The 15045-nt window shown below is 48.9% G+C and overlaps 1 protein-coding gene and 1 long non-coding RNA gene across 3 annotated transcripts; one reads left to right on the top strand and one right to left on the bottom strand.

Moving 5' to 3' along the window:
* Positions 610-2685, top strand: LOC110256741. The gene is made up of 3 exons (XR_002338658.1): positions 610-785; positions 1719-1812; positions 2645-2685. It is a non-coding gene; the product is annotated as an uncharacterized LOC110256741 (long non-coding RNA).
* Positions 802-5373, bottom strand: LRCOL1 (leucine rich colipase like 1). 2 transcript variants are annotated; one of them, XM_013982736.2, is made up of 5 exons: positions 4846-5013; positions 3642-3757; positions 1914-2039; positions 1714-1836; positions 802-1167 (listed from the first exon to the last, which is right to left on the bottom strand). In XM_013982736.2, exons 2-5 carry the CDS (start codon positions 3747-3749, stop codon positions 1165-1167), a joined length of 360 nt encoding a protein of 119 aa, XP_013838190.1. In that variant the 5' UTR covers positions 3750-3757; positions 4846-5013; the 3' UTR covers positions 802-1164. The 2 variants fall into 2 exon arrangements, with proteins under 2 accessions (XP_013838190.1, XP_020928900.1); XM_021073241.1 differs by lacking the exon at positions 4846-5013 and adding an exon at positions 5023-5373 and having other exon boundaries at positions 803-1167.

The following is a 15045-nucleotide window of genomic DNA, read 5'->3' as shown; positions in this document are numbered from 1 at the left end:
TCCTCCGCCTGGGACTGTTGCGGTCCCCGCCCTCCGGGCCCCAGCCCTGCAGCTGCTCAGCTGTCTTGGTCCAGTTGTGTCTTTTCTGGAGAATCATGTGGACGGGACCTCAAGCATGTGACCTTTGGGGCTGGCTCCTCCTCTCCGCTCTGGTGGCTGTGCCGTCAGTGTCCTCCTGAGGGATGTTGTTTATCCAGTCACTCACCGAGGGACACCTGGTTATTTCCAGTGATGAGTGACGGATGAATAGACTGTGAGCAGGTTTCTACAGGAACAGCAACGTGGGATCCAAGCTAAGTCTGCGACCTACACCACAGCTCATGGCAACACCAGATCCTTAACCCACTGAGCGAGGCCAGGGATCAAACCCGAAATCTCATGGATACTAGTTAAGTTACCCCTGAGCCACTATGGGAATGCCATATGTTTTCAGTGCAATTTGGGTAAGTGGGAGCAGAGTTTCTCAGTCTTAAGGTAAGTGTGTGCAGGAAGAGAAGAGAGGGAAGGGGGAGGGGAGGAGGGGGAGGAGGGGGGAGGGAAGGGAGAGGGGGAGGAGGGGGGAGGGGGAGGAGGACGGGAGGACAGGGGTGGGAGGGTGGGAGAGGGAGGGGAATTTTTTAAACAGAGCCCAGAAAAACAGCCAGGGGTGGGCCAGATGGGCTCAGAGGAAGGCAGTTCTCCAGGCTTCCTGTGCTCTGGGAAGAGAGGAGCCGGCTGTGGTGTTTGCTCCAAGAAGCCACCAGAGGAAGTTTCCTGATAAGCCAGGACCTCTGCTCCAGGGGAAGGTAGGTATCCTACGGGCCCAGGGAGGAGGACGCATGACCCAGCACCCAGGGGTCTTTACCGGGTGGTCCTCACGGTTAGCGAGGTCAGAGGAGCCCTGCCTCTCTGGTTAACCGGGCCTTTTGGGACACAACTGCACAAACACGCTCCTTTCGGTGGGGGGTTTATTGATGCTCAGTCACACTGAAGCTCCAGCAGCTGCACCTGGTTTTCAGACACTAGTGGGTCCCAGGAGCTCTCGGCTAGATGTCTAATCCTGCAGGTGGTCATCGTCCCAGGAAGAGCCCCGGGAACCGTGTAAGGGGCTCCCACGTCCACAGCACCATCCGGAGTGAAACGCTCAGGGTCCGGGTGGTCTCCGGGGCACAGACCCGGGTCACATCACTAGAGGACACAGCAAAAATTAGCAAACACCCAGAGGGACTCCAGTCCACGAGTGGGAGCAGAAGACTTTTGGTGGCAGCAGTGGGGGTAGGGGCAACACCTCCCCTGGGCACTGACAGCGCCTCCAGGCAAGGCTACCAGTGAGCTTCCTGCCTCACCAACACCTGGGGACTCGCTTTGTGGACCTGCCATAACCAGTGCAGCCCTGGGTGCTAAGGGACCAGAGCGAGCATCTGAGGACGCACTGGGCCAAGTCTGGCTCTTAACCTCTGGTCAGAGACCCTTTATAATAAATTGGAGTCCAGTGTCAGAGCACAGGCCCGCACACCCACATTTCACACCAGTGTCCTCTCCCAATGAACCACGTCTCTGGCCACTGCCTCGTGTCCCCTGTCCCTACCCCATCCCCGCTCCCACACCCCCTCGCCTGCATCCCCTGGTCCCTTCCCCCATCCCGTCCCCCCATCCCCTCTGTCCTCATCCCCCTGCCCCCTGTCCCCATCTCCCCTTGTCCCCATCCCCCCCGCCTCCACCTCCCCATCTCACCACAGGCAGGCACTGGACCAGGATCCCCGTCTGAGGAACACAGCGGTGCTTGCTGACCTCATTCAGCCTGAGGCAGCACTTGCTCTGGCACTCGCTGTGGTAGGTACAATAGTCCCAGTTGGGCTGGGGGACACAGAGGTCAGAGGTCAGACACAGATCAGAGCCCCTGGGGCTCCCCTCAGGCCGGGGCTCGCCCTCACCTTGCGCCAGGGCACACACTGTAAGAAGATGGTCCTGGCCGTGCAGAACAGCAGCTTCCCGTAGTTGTTGGTGATGCAGCAGTTGCTCTGGCACTCTGAGTGCCTTGAGCACATGTATCCGTTCGGCTGCAGGGAGAGGAGACCTCGTCTTTCTGCCAGATCCAGACCCCCCCTCCCCAGGGGCCACATCCCCACCCCCACCCCTCCCCACCCCTGCCCACTGGGGCAGGGTGCATTTTCTGCCAGGGCAAGCACTTCTGGAGCACAGTCTGGGGGGTGCAGAACTTCTCAGGGCTCAAGCTGTTGGTGACAGCTGCTCTGGCATTCCCAGCGCTCCTCACAGGACTCCCCGATGCCCTGCCAAGCTGGGGCTCCATTCACCCACTCCCCAGCAAGGGCTCCTCCCCCACGCTTCCAATTTGGCTGGACTGCCAGACTCCTTCTGGAACATTCACTGACTGAGGTGGGTGGGGAAGCAGAAGGGTAAACTGAGGCTCAGAGCACAAAGGGACCTGGTGAGGGGCCGAGCAGCAGGGCAGGCCATGCCACGAAGGAAGCTTCCAGGGTCCCCCTACACAGTCTCACATTTCCCAGCTGAGAGGTTGCGACTCAGAGAGGGTAATCAACTTGCCCAGGATCACAGAGCCCACAAGGAGCTGGAGCAGAAGCCACGGCTCCGGCCCACTGCTCACCCACCTTCTCAAAATTTTGGTCTCAAAATTCCTTTACAGGAGTTCCTGTTGTGGCTCAGTGGTAACAAACCCGACGAGATCCACAAGGTTGCAGGTTCGATCCCTGGCCACACACAGTGGGTTAAGGATCCAGCGTTGCCGTGAGCTGTGGTGTAGGTTGAAGATGCAGCTCAGATCTGGCGTTGCTGTGGCTGTGGTGTAGGCTGGCAGCTGTAGCTCCAATTTGACCCCTAGCCTGGGAACCTCCATGTGCAGCAGGTGCGGCCCTAAGAAGCAAAAAAAAAAAAAAAACAAAACAAACAAAAAAAAAAACCCTCCATTACAATCTCAAAATTACCAAAGGCTGCAAAGAGCCATTGCTGTGGGTTACATTATTGTAGGTAAGCAACTGAAGCTCTTACTGGCTGAGAGTTTAAACCATCTGAGCTCAGTGACTGGAGGCCAGGAGCCACCCTGGGCAGCCCAGAGGGTGCAAAACAAGAAGACACAGGAAGGAGCCAATTTCTAAGTGTGGGGGCGGGGCTGCTGGGGCCCAGAGGAAACCAGAGGCCTTGGGGGACAGGAACCACAAAGCTAGGTGTTCACACGACCCCCTCCCTCCTGCCTGATTTCCAACGGCCTCCTGCATCCTGGCTATGCCCTGCTGGGCAGGGGACACCATGGAGGAGGCCAAGGGGATCAGGGACATGACACAGCCCCAGGACAGGCAGAGAAGCATGGTGTCTTTGCTGTCACGCCACAGTGCACCCAAGCTGAGCACCTGCTGGCCCTGCCTCCTCCCTCATCTCCTCCTCTGCACCCCCTGCCACTCTACCCCTTGCTGGGCCCCTGGAGCAGCTTCTGTCCTTGGCAGCAGGGACCCACTGGACCTGGGACCTGGCCTCCCGGCTCTGGCCATAAGTCAGCAGTCAGCCATCCTGGGGACCTGAGGGCCCTGGGGGTGGAGGTACTCAGAAGCGAGGCAGGAGAAGGAGCACAGAGCCCAGGGGCAGGGAAGGGGTGCCCTGAGTGGGCCTGGGTGATGCGGGCATGGTACCTTGTGGAACTGATGCCACCCAGTCTTCCAGGTGTGCAACGAGGCCAAGGGCAGCATGCAGGGCAGCAGCAGCAGCAGCAGCAGCAGCAGGAGCCCAGGGCTCACCATCACTCGGCCTGAGGGTACCCAGAGGGCTCTGGAGTCCCTGCCCCAGGCTCATGGCACCCCCACTTCCCAATCTTTCTCCATCAAAAGGGATTATTTTTTCCTTCTTTTTTGGCTGCACATATGGCATGCAGAAGTTCTGGGGGCAGGGATCAAACCTGCACTACAGCAATGGTGACCAGAGCCACAGCAGTGACAATGCTGGATCCCTAACCTGTTGTGCCAGAGGAGAATTCCCAACATGGATTTAAAAAAATAAATAAATAAACATTATTTTCTTTTTTTTCTTCTTCTTTTTTTTCTTTTTAGGGCCATACCCACGGCATATGGAAGTTGCCAGGCTAGGGGTCCAATCAGAGATGCAGCTGCCGGCCTATACCACAGCCACAGCAAGAGCAACATGGGATCCAAGCCTCGTCTGTGACCTACACCACAGCTCACAGCAACACAGGATCCTTTAACCCAGTGATCCAGGCCAGGGACTGAACCTGCATTCTCATGTGTACTAGTCAGGTTCATTACCACTGAGCCACAACGGGAACTCCTACCACAATTTTTTAAAAAAAGATCACAGGCCTACTCTCAGGGTCCCAGAGCAGTTTTCTCTGGACTTCACAGCCCCCACTTATTTCTAAGTATTCTTCTATGTGTAGAGTCTCTCTTTTTGGATATCAATTTATAAATCTCTCAGGTCAGGTGTCTTCCCACAGTTTTGTCTTCCAAACATCAATGCCAGGGAGGATTCCTTAGTATCTCAATCTGTCAAATAAAAGCCTGATGCCAGGGAGTTCCCATCGTGGCACAGCGGAAATGAATCTGACTAGGAACCATGAGGTTGCAGGTTTGATCCCTGGCCTCACTCAGTTGGTTAAGGATCCGGCCTTGCTGTGGCTGTGGTGTAGGCCAGCAGCTATATCTCTGATTAGACCCCTCGCCTGGGAACCTCCATATGCCACAGATGCGGCCCTAAAAATAAAAAAATAAAAAAAATTTTAAAAGCCTGATGCCAAATTATGCCCAAAACTTTACTTATCCCAATAAATGATATTATAAAACCACAGTATAAACCCCTCATGTTTGGGGGCCCCACCTACCCTACCTCTCTCGCTTCCTAAGTGGGGAGGCCGGCTTCACCTCTGGTGCTAAGGAAGAGAGGTGACAAAGGGGCACCCTGCCGTGGGCCCAAGCAGGCACTGGGCCCTCACCCAGAAACTGCCATCCTCCGCAGGAAAACCCTCTCCAAGCTGACAATGGCTTCGGTACACGGTGGCCCTACCTTTTGTTCTTGGGTCCCACCTACTCCTCTGTGTGGAAGTGAGACTGGTCAGGCTGTGGCTTCCGGAAAGGTGCCCACCTAGGCGTCAGTCCCCAGGAGCCCAGGGCAGAGCTGCCCAGAATCGCTGGCGCAGCTCCCAGCCCCTCCTCCGCCCGTGCCTGCCCTCCACCTTCACCCTCACTGGCAAGTCATCCTTCCAAATAAGAGACAGAATGTACTGTGGCCAGGGGCCAGTGGCCAGGCCAAACCTGACGGTGGGCCTCTGGCCCACATGAGAATCATGAGGGACACCCCACTTCTGGTCAAGGGCCCCTAGAGCCTTTCACTCTCAGTTCCCGCCGCCTCCCACCTGCCTGGGGGTCTATGGGTTCCCAGCTCAGTTTGTTCTCAGATGGGGGGTTTGCACACACTGTTCATTCAGTTAATATTCACTGACTTATTACTGACAGCTTGCCGGGGTCTGCGGAGGAAAAGACCTTGTGTTCTCGTCGCACCCTATCACCTAGGAAGGTTTTTTTTTTTTTCCTTCACTTTTCCTTTTTAGCAAAACTGCATCCTCATGGATACTAGTCAGGTTCTTAACCTGCTGAGCCACAACGGGAACTCCCTAGGAAGGAGGTCTTGGTCTAGAAATGGTCGAGGATGGTCTGTCAGCCTGTCTGTCAAACGGCCTGTCAACAGGTGATGGAGAGTGGAGGTTGCCTTTAGGGGAGCGATGGTTTCAGAGGGGGGTTCCCCAGGTGGGCGGAGGCAGGGTGGGGGTCCAGGCAGAAGAGGAGGATGGGCCTGGGTGTTGGGGCGGGTGGGAGGGTCAGGCCTGGAGTGCCGGCGAGCCCCTTGAGCAGACTCTGGCTCAAGGACACAGCACCAGGGAGCATCTCAGAAAGCTCTGGGGCCACGTGGGGCAGGCGAGAGGCTGGCGCTGCTGAACCAAGGCCCGCGGGGGTGGGGGTGGGAATTAGGAGCCAGGTCTGGGCACTGACCAAGGTGAGGGAGGTGAAGGCATGGGGAGTCCAGGGCCACCCTGGGTTCTGCTATCAGGGGGTGATGGGCTTGTTCAGCACAGAGTCTAGTGGCTGACCACTGCCTGACAGGCCCCCAAACACAGTGGCCCAAAGGGCAAGATGTGATTTTCTTCTGAGGGTTGACTGGGCTCAGCTGCCGGGTCTCACTTGGAGTCGGATGGCGGCTGGGCTGGTGGAGCGACCTGCAGACTCGGCTTCTCCACCCACACATACATGGTGGCTGGGCTGGCTGGAGCCTCAAGCAGGCTGCTCCGGAGTCCCTGGAGGGTCTAGGCCAGGGGTCAGCACCTTGTCCCAGACCCTACCCAGGTCAGATCAGGAGGAGGCATGATCCCAGACAGGCTGACTGAGCTGAGAGTGAGACTACGGAGCAGACACGACCCCCAGGTAGGTCGCCGGGGGTGGGGGGGCGGGGGGAGGCTGGCGGCGCTGGAGATGGGGGTGCGGGTTCTTATGGGGAGATGAACCAATCATGAGGATATTTGCACAACTCTGTAAATACACTAAAAACAACAAATTATACACTCTAAATGGGTGAAGTATATAGTATGTGAATTTTATCTCAAGCTATTTAGAAAAGGAAATATATATATATATATATATTTTTGTCTTTTGTCTTATTAGGGCCTCACGCACGGCATATGGAGGTCCCCAGGCTAGGGGTCTAATCGGAGCTGTTGCTGCCGGCCTACACCACAGCCACAGCAATGCCAGATCCGAGCCGCATCTGCGACCTACACCACAGCCCACAGCAACGCCGGATCAAATCTGCAACCTCATGGTTCCTAGTCAGATTCACTTCCACTGCGCCACGACAGAAACTCCTAGAAAAGGAAATCTATTTGAACTTTTGCTTATAACTTGGTTGTTTTGTTTTGTTTTGTTTTGTCTTTTTGCTATTTCTTTGGGCCGCACCCGCGGCATATGGAAGTTCCCAGGCTAGGGGTTGAATTGGAGCTGTAGCCACCGGCCTACGCCACAGCCGCAGCAACGCGGGATCCGAGCCGCGTCTGCAACCTACACCACAGCTCACGGCAACGCCGGATCGTTAACCCACTGAGCAAGCGCAGGGACCGAACCCGCAACCTCATGGTTCCTAGTCGGATTCGTTAACCACTGTGCCACGACGGGAACTCCAGTTGGTTGTTTTTACAGTTTCATTTAATATAAGTTTTAAAGATTCTACCCTCGGTGTTCTCCTGTGGCCCAGGTTAAGGATCCAGCGTTGTCACTGCTATGACTCAGGTCACTGTTGTGGTGGGGGTTCAATCCCTGACCCAGCATGCCCTGGATGTGGCTAAAGAAACAATTCTATTCTTATCAGAGAGTAACATTTCCCTTTAACCAACGGTTTTAGAATTCAATTGAATAACTTGATTTTTTTCACTTTTTTTGGCCCCACCCATGGCATGTGAAAATTCTCAGGCCAGCCATTAAACCCATCCCACAGCAGTAACCAGAACCACAGCAGCAACACTTGATCCTTAACCCACTGAGCCACAAGGGAACTTCCTAGTTTTTCACCTTTAAAATGCCTTTTTAAGTAAAAACAAACAACAACAAAAATAAAGCTTTATGAGGCTAAAACTAATTTTTTCACCTATTTAAATTGAAGCAGAGTTGATTTACAGTGTTACATTATTTTCAGATGTACAGCAAAGTAATTCATTTATATATATATTTATATATAATTTTTATATATTTATATATAAACTGTTCTTTTTCAGATCATTTTGCATTATAGATTATTACGAGATTATAGAATATAGTTCCTGCGCTAGACAGTAGGTCCTTGTTGTTTACTTTTACATAGTAAAGTGTATCTGTCAATCCTAAACTCCTAATTTATCTTCCTCTTCACCCTGCTATCTCCTTTGGTAACCACGAATCTGTTTTCTCTGTTTGTGAGTCTGTTACTGTTTTGTAAATAAGTTTGTTTGTACAATTTTTTATTTTATTTATTTATTCATGTACTTTGTCTTTTAAGGGCCACACCCACAGCATATGGAGGTCCCCAGGCTAGCAGTCGACAGCAGCTGTAGCTGCCAGCCTACGCCACAGCCACAGAAATGCCAGATCCGAGCCATGTGTGCAAACTACACCACAGCTCACAGCAATGCTGGATCCTTAACCTACTGAGCAAGGCCGGTGATTAAACTCTTGTCCTGATGGATGCTAATCAGATTCGTTTCCACTGAGCCACGACAGGAACTCTTATTTGTATCATTTTTTAACACCACATGCTAGTAATATATGATATTTGTCTTTGTCTGACTTACTTTACTTAGAATGATAATCTCTAGGTCCATTCATGTTGCTGCAAATGGCATTATTTTGTTCTTTTTTATGGCTAAGTAATATTCCATTGTGCATATGTACCACATCTTCTTAATTCATTCGTTGATGGACATTTAGGTTGTTTCCATGTCTTGGCTATTGCGGATAGTACTGCAATGAACATAGAGGTGCATGTATCTTCTCAGATTAGTGTTTTCTCTGGATATATGGCCAGGAGTGCGATTACTGGGCATATGGAAACTCTATTTTTAGTTTTTTTTTTCTTCTTCTTCTTTCTTGGCCATCCAGCAGCATATGGAGTTCCTGGGCCAGGGATCAGATCCAAATCATAGCTGCAACCTCGGGAACTCCCAAGAAAAAAAAAATTTTTAAAGATAAAAACTGATTGTGGAGTTCCCGCTGTGGCACAGTGGAAAGAAATCCAACTAGTATCCATGAGGATCCAGGTTTGATCCCTGGCCTTGCTCAGTGGGTTAAGGATCCAGTGTTGCTGTGAGCTGCATGTAGGTCACAGATGTGTTTGGACACCACGTTGCTGTGGCTGTGGCATAGACTGAAGCTATAGCTCTGATTCAACCCCTAGTCTGGGAACTTCCATATCCCTTGGCCCGAAAAAAAATTAAAAAACTAAAAGATGATTCTTTGGAAAGATAAACAAAATTAATAAAACTTTAGCCAGACTCATAAAGAAGAAAAAAGGGAGAGGCTCCAAATCAGTAAAATTAGAAACAAAAAAAGGATAAGTTACAACCTACAACATAGGGAATACAAAGAATCATTAGAGACAACTACAAGCAACTATATGACAATGAAATAAATAACTTAGAAGAAATGGACAAATTCTTAGAAAAGTACAATCTTCTAAGACTGAACCAGGAATCGATAGAAGATGTGAACAGACCAATCACAAGTACTGAAATTGAACCAGCAACTTAAAAACTCCTAACACGTTCCCATAGTGGTGCAGTGGAAATGAATCCGACTAGGAACCATAAGGTCACAGGTTCAATCCCTGGGTTCACTCAGTGGGTTAAGGATCTGGTGTTGCCGGGAGCTGTGGTGTACATCGCAGATGTGGCTTGGATCTGGTGTTGCTGGGGCTCTGGCAGAGGCCAGCAGCTGTAGCTCCAATTTGACCCCTAGCCTCGGAACCTCCATATGCTGCGGGTGCAGCCCTAAACAAAATTTTTCTTTTAATATAAATAAATAAATAAATAAAACTCCTAACAAACAACTGTCCAGGACCAGATGACTTCACAGGTGAATTCCACAAAACATTTACGGAAGAATTAACACCTATCCTTCTGAAACTATTCCAAAAATTGCAGAGGAAAAAACTCTTTGGAATTCATTCCATGAGGCCACGAACACCCTGATGTCAAAACCAGACAGAGATACAAGAAAAAAATAAAATTATAGATATCACTGATGAACATAGACACAAAAATCCTCAACAAAATACAAGCAAACCAATTCCAACAACACATCAAAAGGATCAAGCACTGTGATCAACTGGGATTAATTCCAGGGATGCAAGGAATTTTCAGTATCTGCAAATCAACCAGTGTGATATACCACATTAACAAATTGAAGAATGAAGACCATATGATCATCTCAATAGATGCAGAAAAGGATTTTGATAAAATTCTTTAACCTATTTTTTCTTTTTCAAAATTTATACCAGTCAGCTTTATATCTCAAAATTTGTATTAATATTAGTTAGCTTTGTTGTGCTACAAGCCCATTTCCCCCGCCCAGGGGTTTATGACGTCCGTTCCTTTTTTTTTTTTTTTTTGCGACCTACACCACCGCTCACAGCAACGCCGTATTCTTAACCCTTAACCCCCTGAACGAGGCCAGGGATCAAACCCACAACCTCGGAGTTCCCGTTGTGGCTCAGTGGTTAGCAAATCCAATTAGGAACCATGAGGTTGCGGGTTCGATCCCTGGCCTTGCTCAGTGGGTTAAGCACCTGGCATTGCGGTGAGCGGTGGTGTAGGTTGCAGATGCGGCTCGGATCCCGCGTTGCTGTGGCTCTGGCGTAGGCCTGTGGCTACAGCTCCGATTCGACCCCTAGTCTGGGAACCTCCATATGCCGCGGGAGCGGCCCAAGAAAATGGCAAAAAGACCAAAAAAAAAAAAAAAAAAAAAACCCACAACCTCATGGTTTCTAGTCAGATTCGTTAGCCACTGAGCCACGATGGGAACTCCCTAAAAGTTTTTTTAATTAAAGAAGATCTACGTAAATGGGAAGACATTCCATGTTCATGGATTGTAAGGCTTAACAATGTTAAATAAACAAGTTCTCGTCGTGGCTCAGTGGTTAACGAATCTGACTAGGAACCATGAGGTTGCGGGTTTGATTCCTGGCCTTGCTCAGTGGGTTAAGGATCCGGCGTTGCGGTGAGCTGTGGTGTAGGTCACAGACACGGCTCAGATCCCGAGTTGCTGTGGCTCTGGTGTAGGCCAGCCGCTGTGGCTCCGATTCGACCCCTAGCCTGGGAACCTCCATATGCCGCAGGTGAGGCCCTAGAAAAGGCAAAAAGACCAAAAAAAAAAAAAAAAATTAAACAATATTTTCTGAATTTATGCAGAACTTAGCACAATTTCTATCAAAATCCCAGGTAGCTTCTTTGCAGAACTAAGCTGATCCTAAAGTCCATACGAAAATTCAAAGGACCTGGAGGAGCCAAAACAATCTCTTTTTCTTTGGTCACACCCGTGGCATGTGGAAGTTCCTGGCCAGGGATTGAATCCATGCCCAGTGGTGACCTGTGCCACAGCTGCAGCAAAGCCAGATCCTTAACACACTGTGCCACAAGGGAACTTCCCAAAACAATCTTGGAGTTCCTATTGTGGCTCAGAAGGTTACAAATCCAACTAGTATCCATGAAGATGCAGGTTCGATCCCTGGTCTCGCTCAGTGTGTTAAGCTTCCATCATGGCCATGAGCTGTGGTGTAGGTCACAGACATGTCTCAGATCCTGCATTGCTGTGGCTGTGGTTTAGGCTGGCAGCTGCAGCTCCAATTAGACCTCTAGCCTGGGAACTTCCATATGCCCTAAAAAGCAAAAAAAAAAAAAAAAAAAAAAAAAAAAAAAAAACAGCAAAAAAGAAAAAGCAGAGTATATTTGCAAGATTCACACTTCCTAAATTCATACCTTACAACAAGGCAACAGTAATCAAGACAATTACCACAGGACCCAGTAATTTACTCGTACTTAATTGACAGAAGGATAGAAATGTAGCTCTATGGGATTTCCCTGTGGCTCACAGTGTAACTACTCAGCGTTGCTTCTACTGTGGCTGTGGCTCAATCCCTGGCTCAGAAACTTCCATATGCCAACATGCTATTACGTTTAGAATGGATAAGCAATGAGGTCCTACTGTACGGCACACGGAACTGTATCCAATCACTTGCAATAGAACATGATGGAAGATAATATGAGAAAAAGTGTATACATATATACAACTGAGTCACTTCTCTGTGCAGCAGAAATTGGCACAACATTGTAAAGCAACTATAATAAAAATTTTTTTGAAAAAGGGAAATTTAGGAGTTCCCGTTGTGGCTCAGTGGTTAACCAAATCTGACTAGGAACCGTGAGGTTGTGGGTTCAATCCCTGGCCTTGCTCAGTGGGTTAACGATCCGGCGTTGCCATGAGCTGTGGTGTAGGTCACAGATGCGGCTCGAATCCCGCGTTGCTGTGGCTCTGGTGTAGGCTGGCAGCTACAGCTCCGGTTAGACCCCTAGCCTGGGGACCTCCATATGCCACAGGAGCGGCCCAAGAAATGGCAAAAAAGACCAAAAAAAAAAAAAAAAGAAAGAAAAAGGGAAATTTAGATCTATGGAATTGAGAACCAAGAAATAAAATATAAATATGTAGAATAGAATAAAATAAATTGATTTTGACGATGATATGAAAATAATTAAATGGGCAAAGAGTAGCCTTCCAATAAACAGTGCTGGAAAAGAATTAGGCTATCTCTACCTCTCATTGTAAACATTTGACTCAAGGAGTTCCTGTGGTGGCAGAGCAGAAATGAATCAGACTAGGAACCATGAGATTGCAGGTTTGATCCCTGGCCTCGCTCAGTGGGTTAAGGATCTGGCATTGCCATGAGCTGTGGTGTAGGTCACATATGCAGCTTGGATCCTGCATTGCTGTGGCTGTGGTGTAGGCCATCGGCTGTAGCTCTGATTCAAACTCTAGCCCTGGAACCTCCACATGCTGCAGGTGCAGCCCCAAAAAGCAAAAACAAAACAAAACAAAACAAATTTAACTCAAGCTGGAGTTCCCATTGTGGCTTAGCAGTAACAAACCCACCTAATATCCATGAGGATGTGGGTTCAATTCCTGGCCTTGCTCAGTGGGTAAAGAATCTGGCATTGCCATGAGCTGCAGTGTAGTTCACAGATGTGGCTCAGATCTGGTGTTGCTGTGGCTATGGCGTAGGTCTGCAGCTACAGCTCTGAATTGACCCCTAGGCTGGGAACTTCCATATGTCACAGGTTTTACCCAAAAAAGACCAAAAAAAAAAAAATTTAACTCAAGGTGAATTAAAGACCTAAGTATAAGAGCTAAAACCATAAATTTGGGGCGGGGGTGGGGGTGGGGGGGCTTGCCCACAGCACGCAGAAGTTCCCAGGGCCAGGGATAGAACCTGTGCCACAGTAGTAATGACACTGGATCCTTAATCCATTGAACCACCAGCAAACTCTCCCATAACACTTTTAGAAGAAAACATAGGCGTGGAGTTCCCGTCGCAGCGCAGCGGAAATGAATCCAGCTAGGAACCATAAGGTTGCAGGTTTGATCCCTGGTCTCGCTCAGTGGGTTAAGGATCCAGCGTTGCCATGAGCTATGGTGTAGGTCACAGACAAGGCTCGGATCTGGTGTTGCTGTTGCTGTGGTGTAGATTGGGCTACAGCTCCGATTCATCCCCTAGCCTAGGAACTTCCATATGCCACGGGTGCAGCCCTAAGAAACAAACAAACAAAAAAGGAAGAAAACATAGGTGTAAATATTTGTAGACTTAGGTTTGGGCATGGATTCTTATAAATGAAAACGTAAGTGTAACCAAAATAGAAAAAAAATAGATAAATTGAATTTCTCCCAAATTAAAAAAAAAAAATTGTTTCAAAGGACACCACCAAGAAAGTGAAAATGATTATCTCAACTAATGCAGAAAAAAATTGTATTTTGTCTTTTATTTTGGCTGTGCCAGTGGCATGCAAAGGGTCCTAGGCCAGGGATCAAACACGGGCCCAGGAGTTCCTGTCGTGGCTCAGTGGTTAATGAATCCAACTAAGAACCATGAGGTTGCGGGTTTGATCCCTGGCCTTGCTTAGTGGGTTAAGGATCCAGCATTGTCATGACCTGTAGTATAGGTTGCAGACGCAGCTCAGATCCCACGTTGCTGTGGCTCTGGTGTAGGCCAGCAGCTGTGGCTCCAATTTGACCCCTAGCCTGGGAACCTCCATATGCTGCAGAAGCGGCCCAAGAAATGGCAAAAAGACAAAAAAAAAAAAAAAAAAAAAAACATGGGCCCAGGTTTTTAACCTGCTGAGCCACCAGGGAACTCCAAAAGTTTCTAAAAAAATCCAACATTCTTTCACTATAACACTCAGAAAAGTAAAGTAGTAAAAGACAGGAACTTCTTCAACATGGTAAAGGGCATTTATGAAGAAGCCCTGCCTAACTTTGTGCTCAATGGTGAAAGAGAGAAATCTTCCCCCTTACTTCCCCCTTAAGACAGGAACAAGACAAGGATGCCTGCTCTCACCACTGCTATCCAACATTGTACTGGAAGTTCTAGACTGAACAATTAGATAAAATGAAAGGCATCCAGATCAGAAAGGAAGAAAAGTGTTTGCAGATGATATGAACTTATAAAGAGAAAACCCCCAGGAAACCCACAAGAAATTAATCCACAAGAAAACCACTAGCACTAATAAATGAAGTTGAACAAATCTGCAAGGTAGAACATCAACCCACAAAAATCAGCTGTGGGGATAAGCAATGAGGTCCTGCTGTACAGCACAGTGAACTATATCCAATCACTTGTTATAGAACATGATGGAAGATAATGAGAAAAAAAATGTGTGTATATATATATATTTTATACGTATATGTATGACTCAGTCACTTTGCTGTACAGCAGAAGTTGACAGAACACTGTAAACCAACTGTAACAAAAAATTTAAAACAAACAAAAATGACAGTGACAAAAAATCAGTTGTAGGAGAGTTTCAGTTGTGGCTCAGAGGGTTGCAAACCCAACAGGTATCCTTGAGGATGTGGGTTCAGTCCCTGGTCTCACTCAGAGGGTTAAGGATACAGCGTTGCTGCAGCTGTGGCATAGGTTACAATTGAGGTTTGGATCTGATCCCTGGCCTGGGAAATCCATATGCTGTGGAGCAGCCAAAAAAGAAAAAAAAAAAAAAAAGGTTGTTATCAATAAAGTAAAAAGATGGAGTTACTGTCATGGCTCAGCAGTAATGAATCTGACTCCTATGTGGACAAGGGTGTGATCCCTGGCCTCACTCAGTGGGTTAAGGATCTGGCATTGCCACAGCTATGGCGTAGGTCACAGATGTGGCTTGGATCCCACGTTGCTGTGGTTGTGGCATAGGCCAGCTGCAGTTCTGATTTGACCCCTAGACTGGGAACTTCCACATGCCATGGGTGTGGCCCT

This window comes from Sus scrofa, chromosome 14 (assembly GCF_000003025.6).
Source record: "Sus scrofa isolate TJ Tabasco breed Duroc chromosome 14, Sscrofa11.1, whole genome shotgun sequence".
Taxonomy (NCBI): domain Eukaryota; kingdom Metazoa; phylum Chordata; class Mammalia; order Artiodactyla; family Suidae; genus Sus; species Sus scrofa.
Note: the sequence above shows the minus strand (reverse complement) of the source record. Positions and strands in the feature narration are given on the sequence as shown.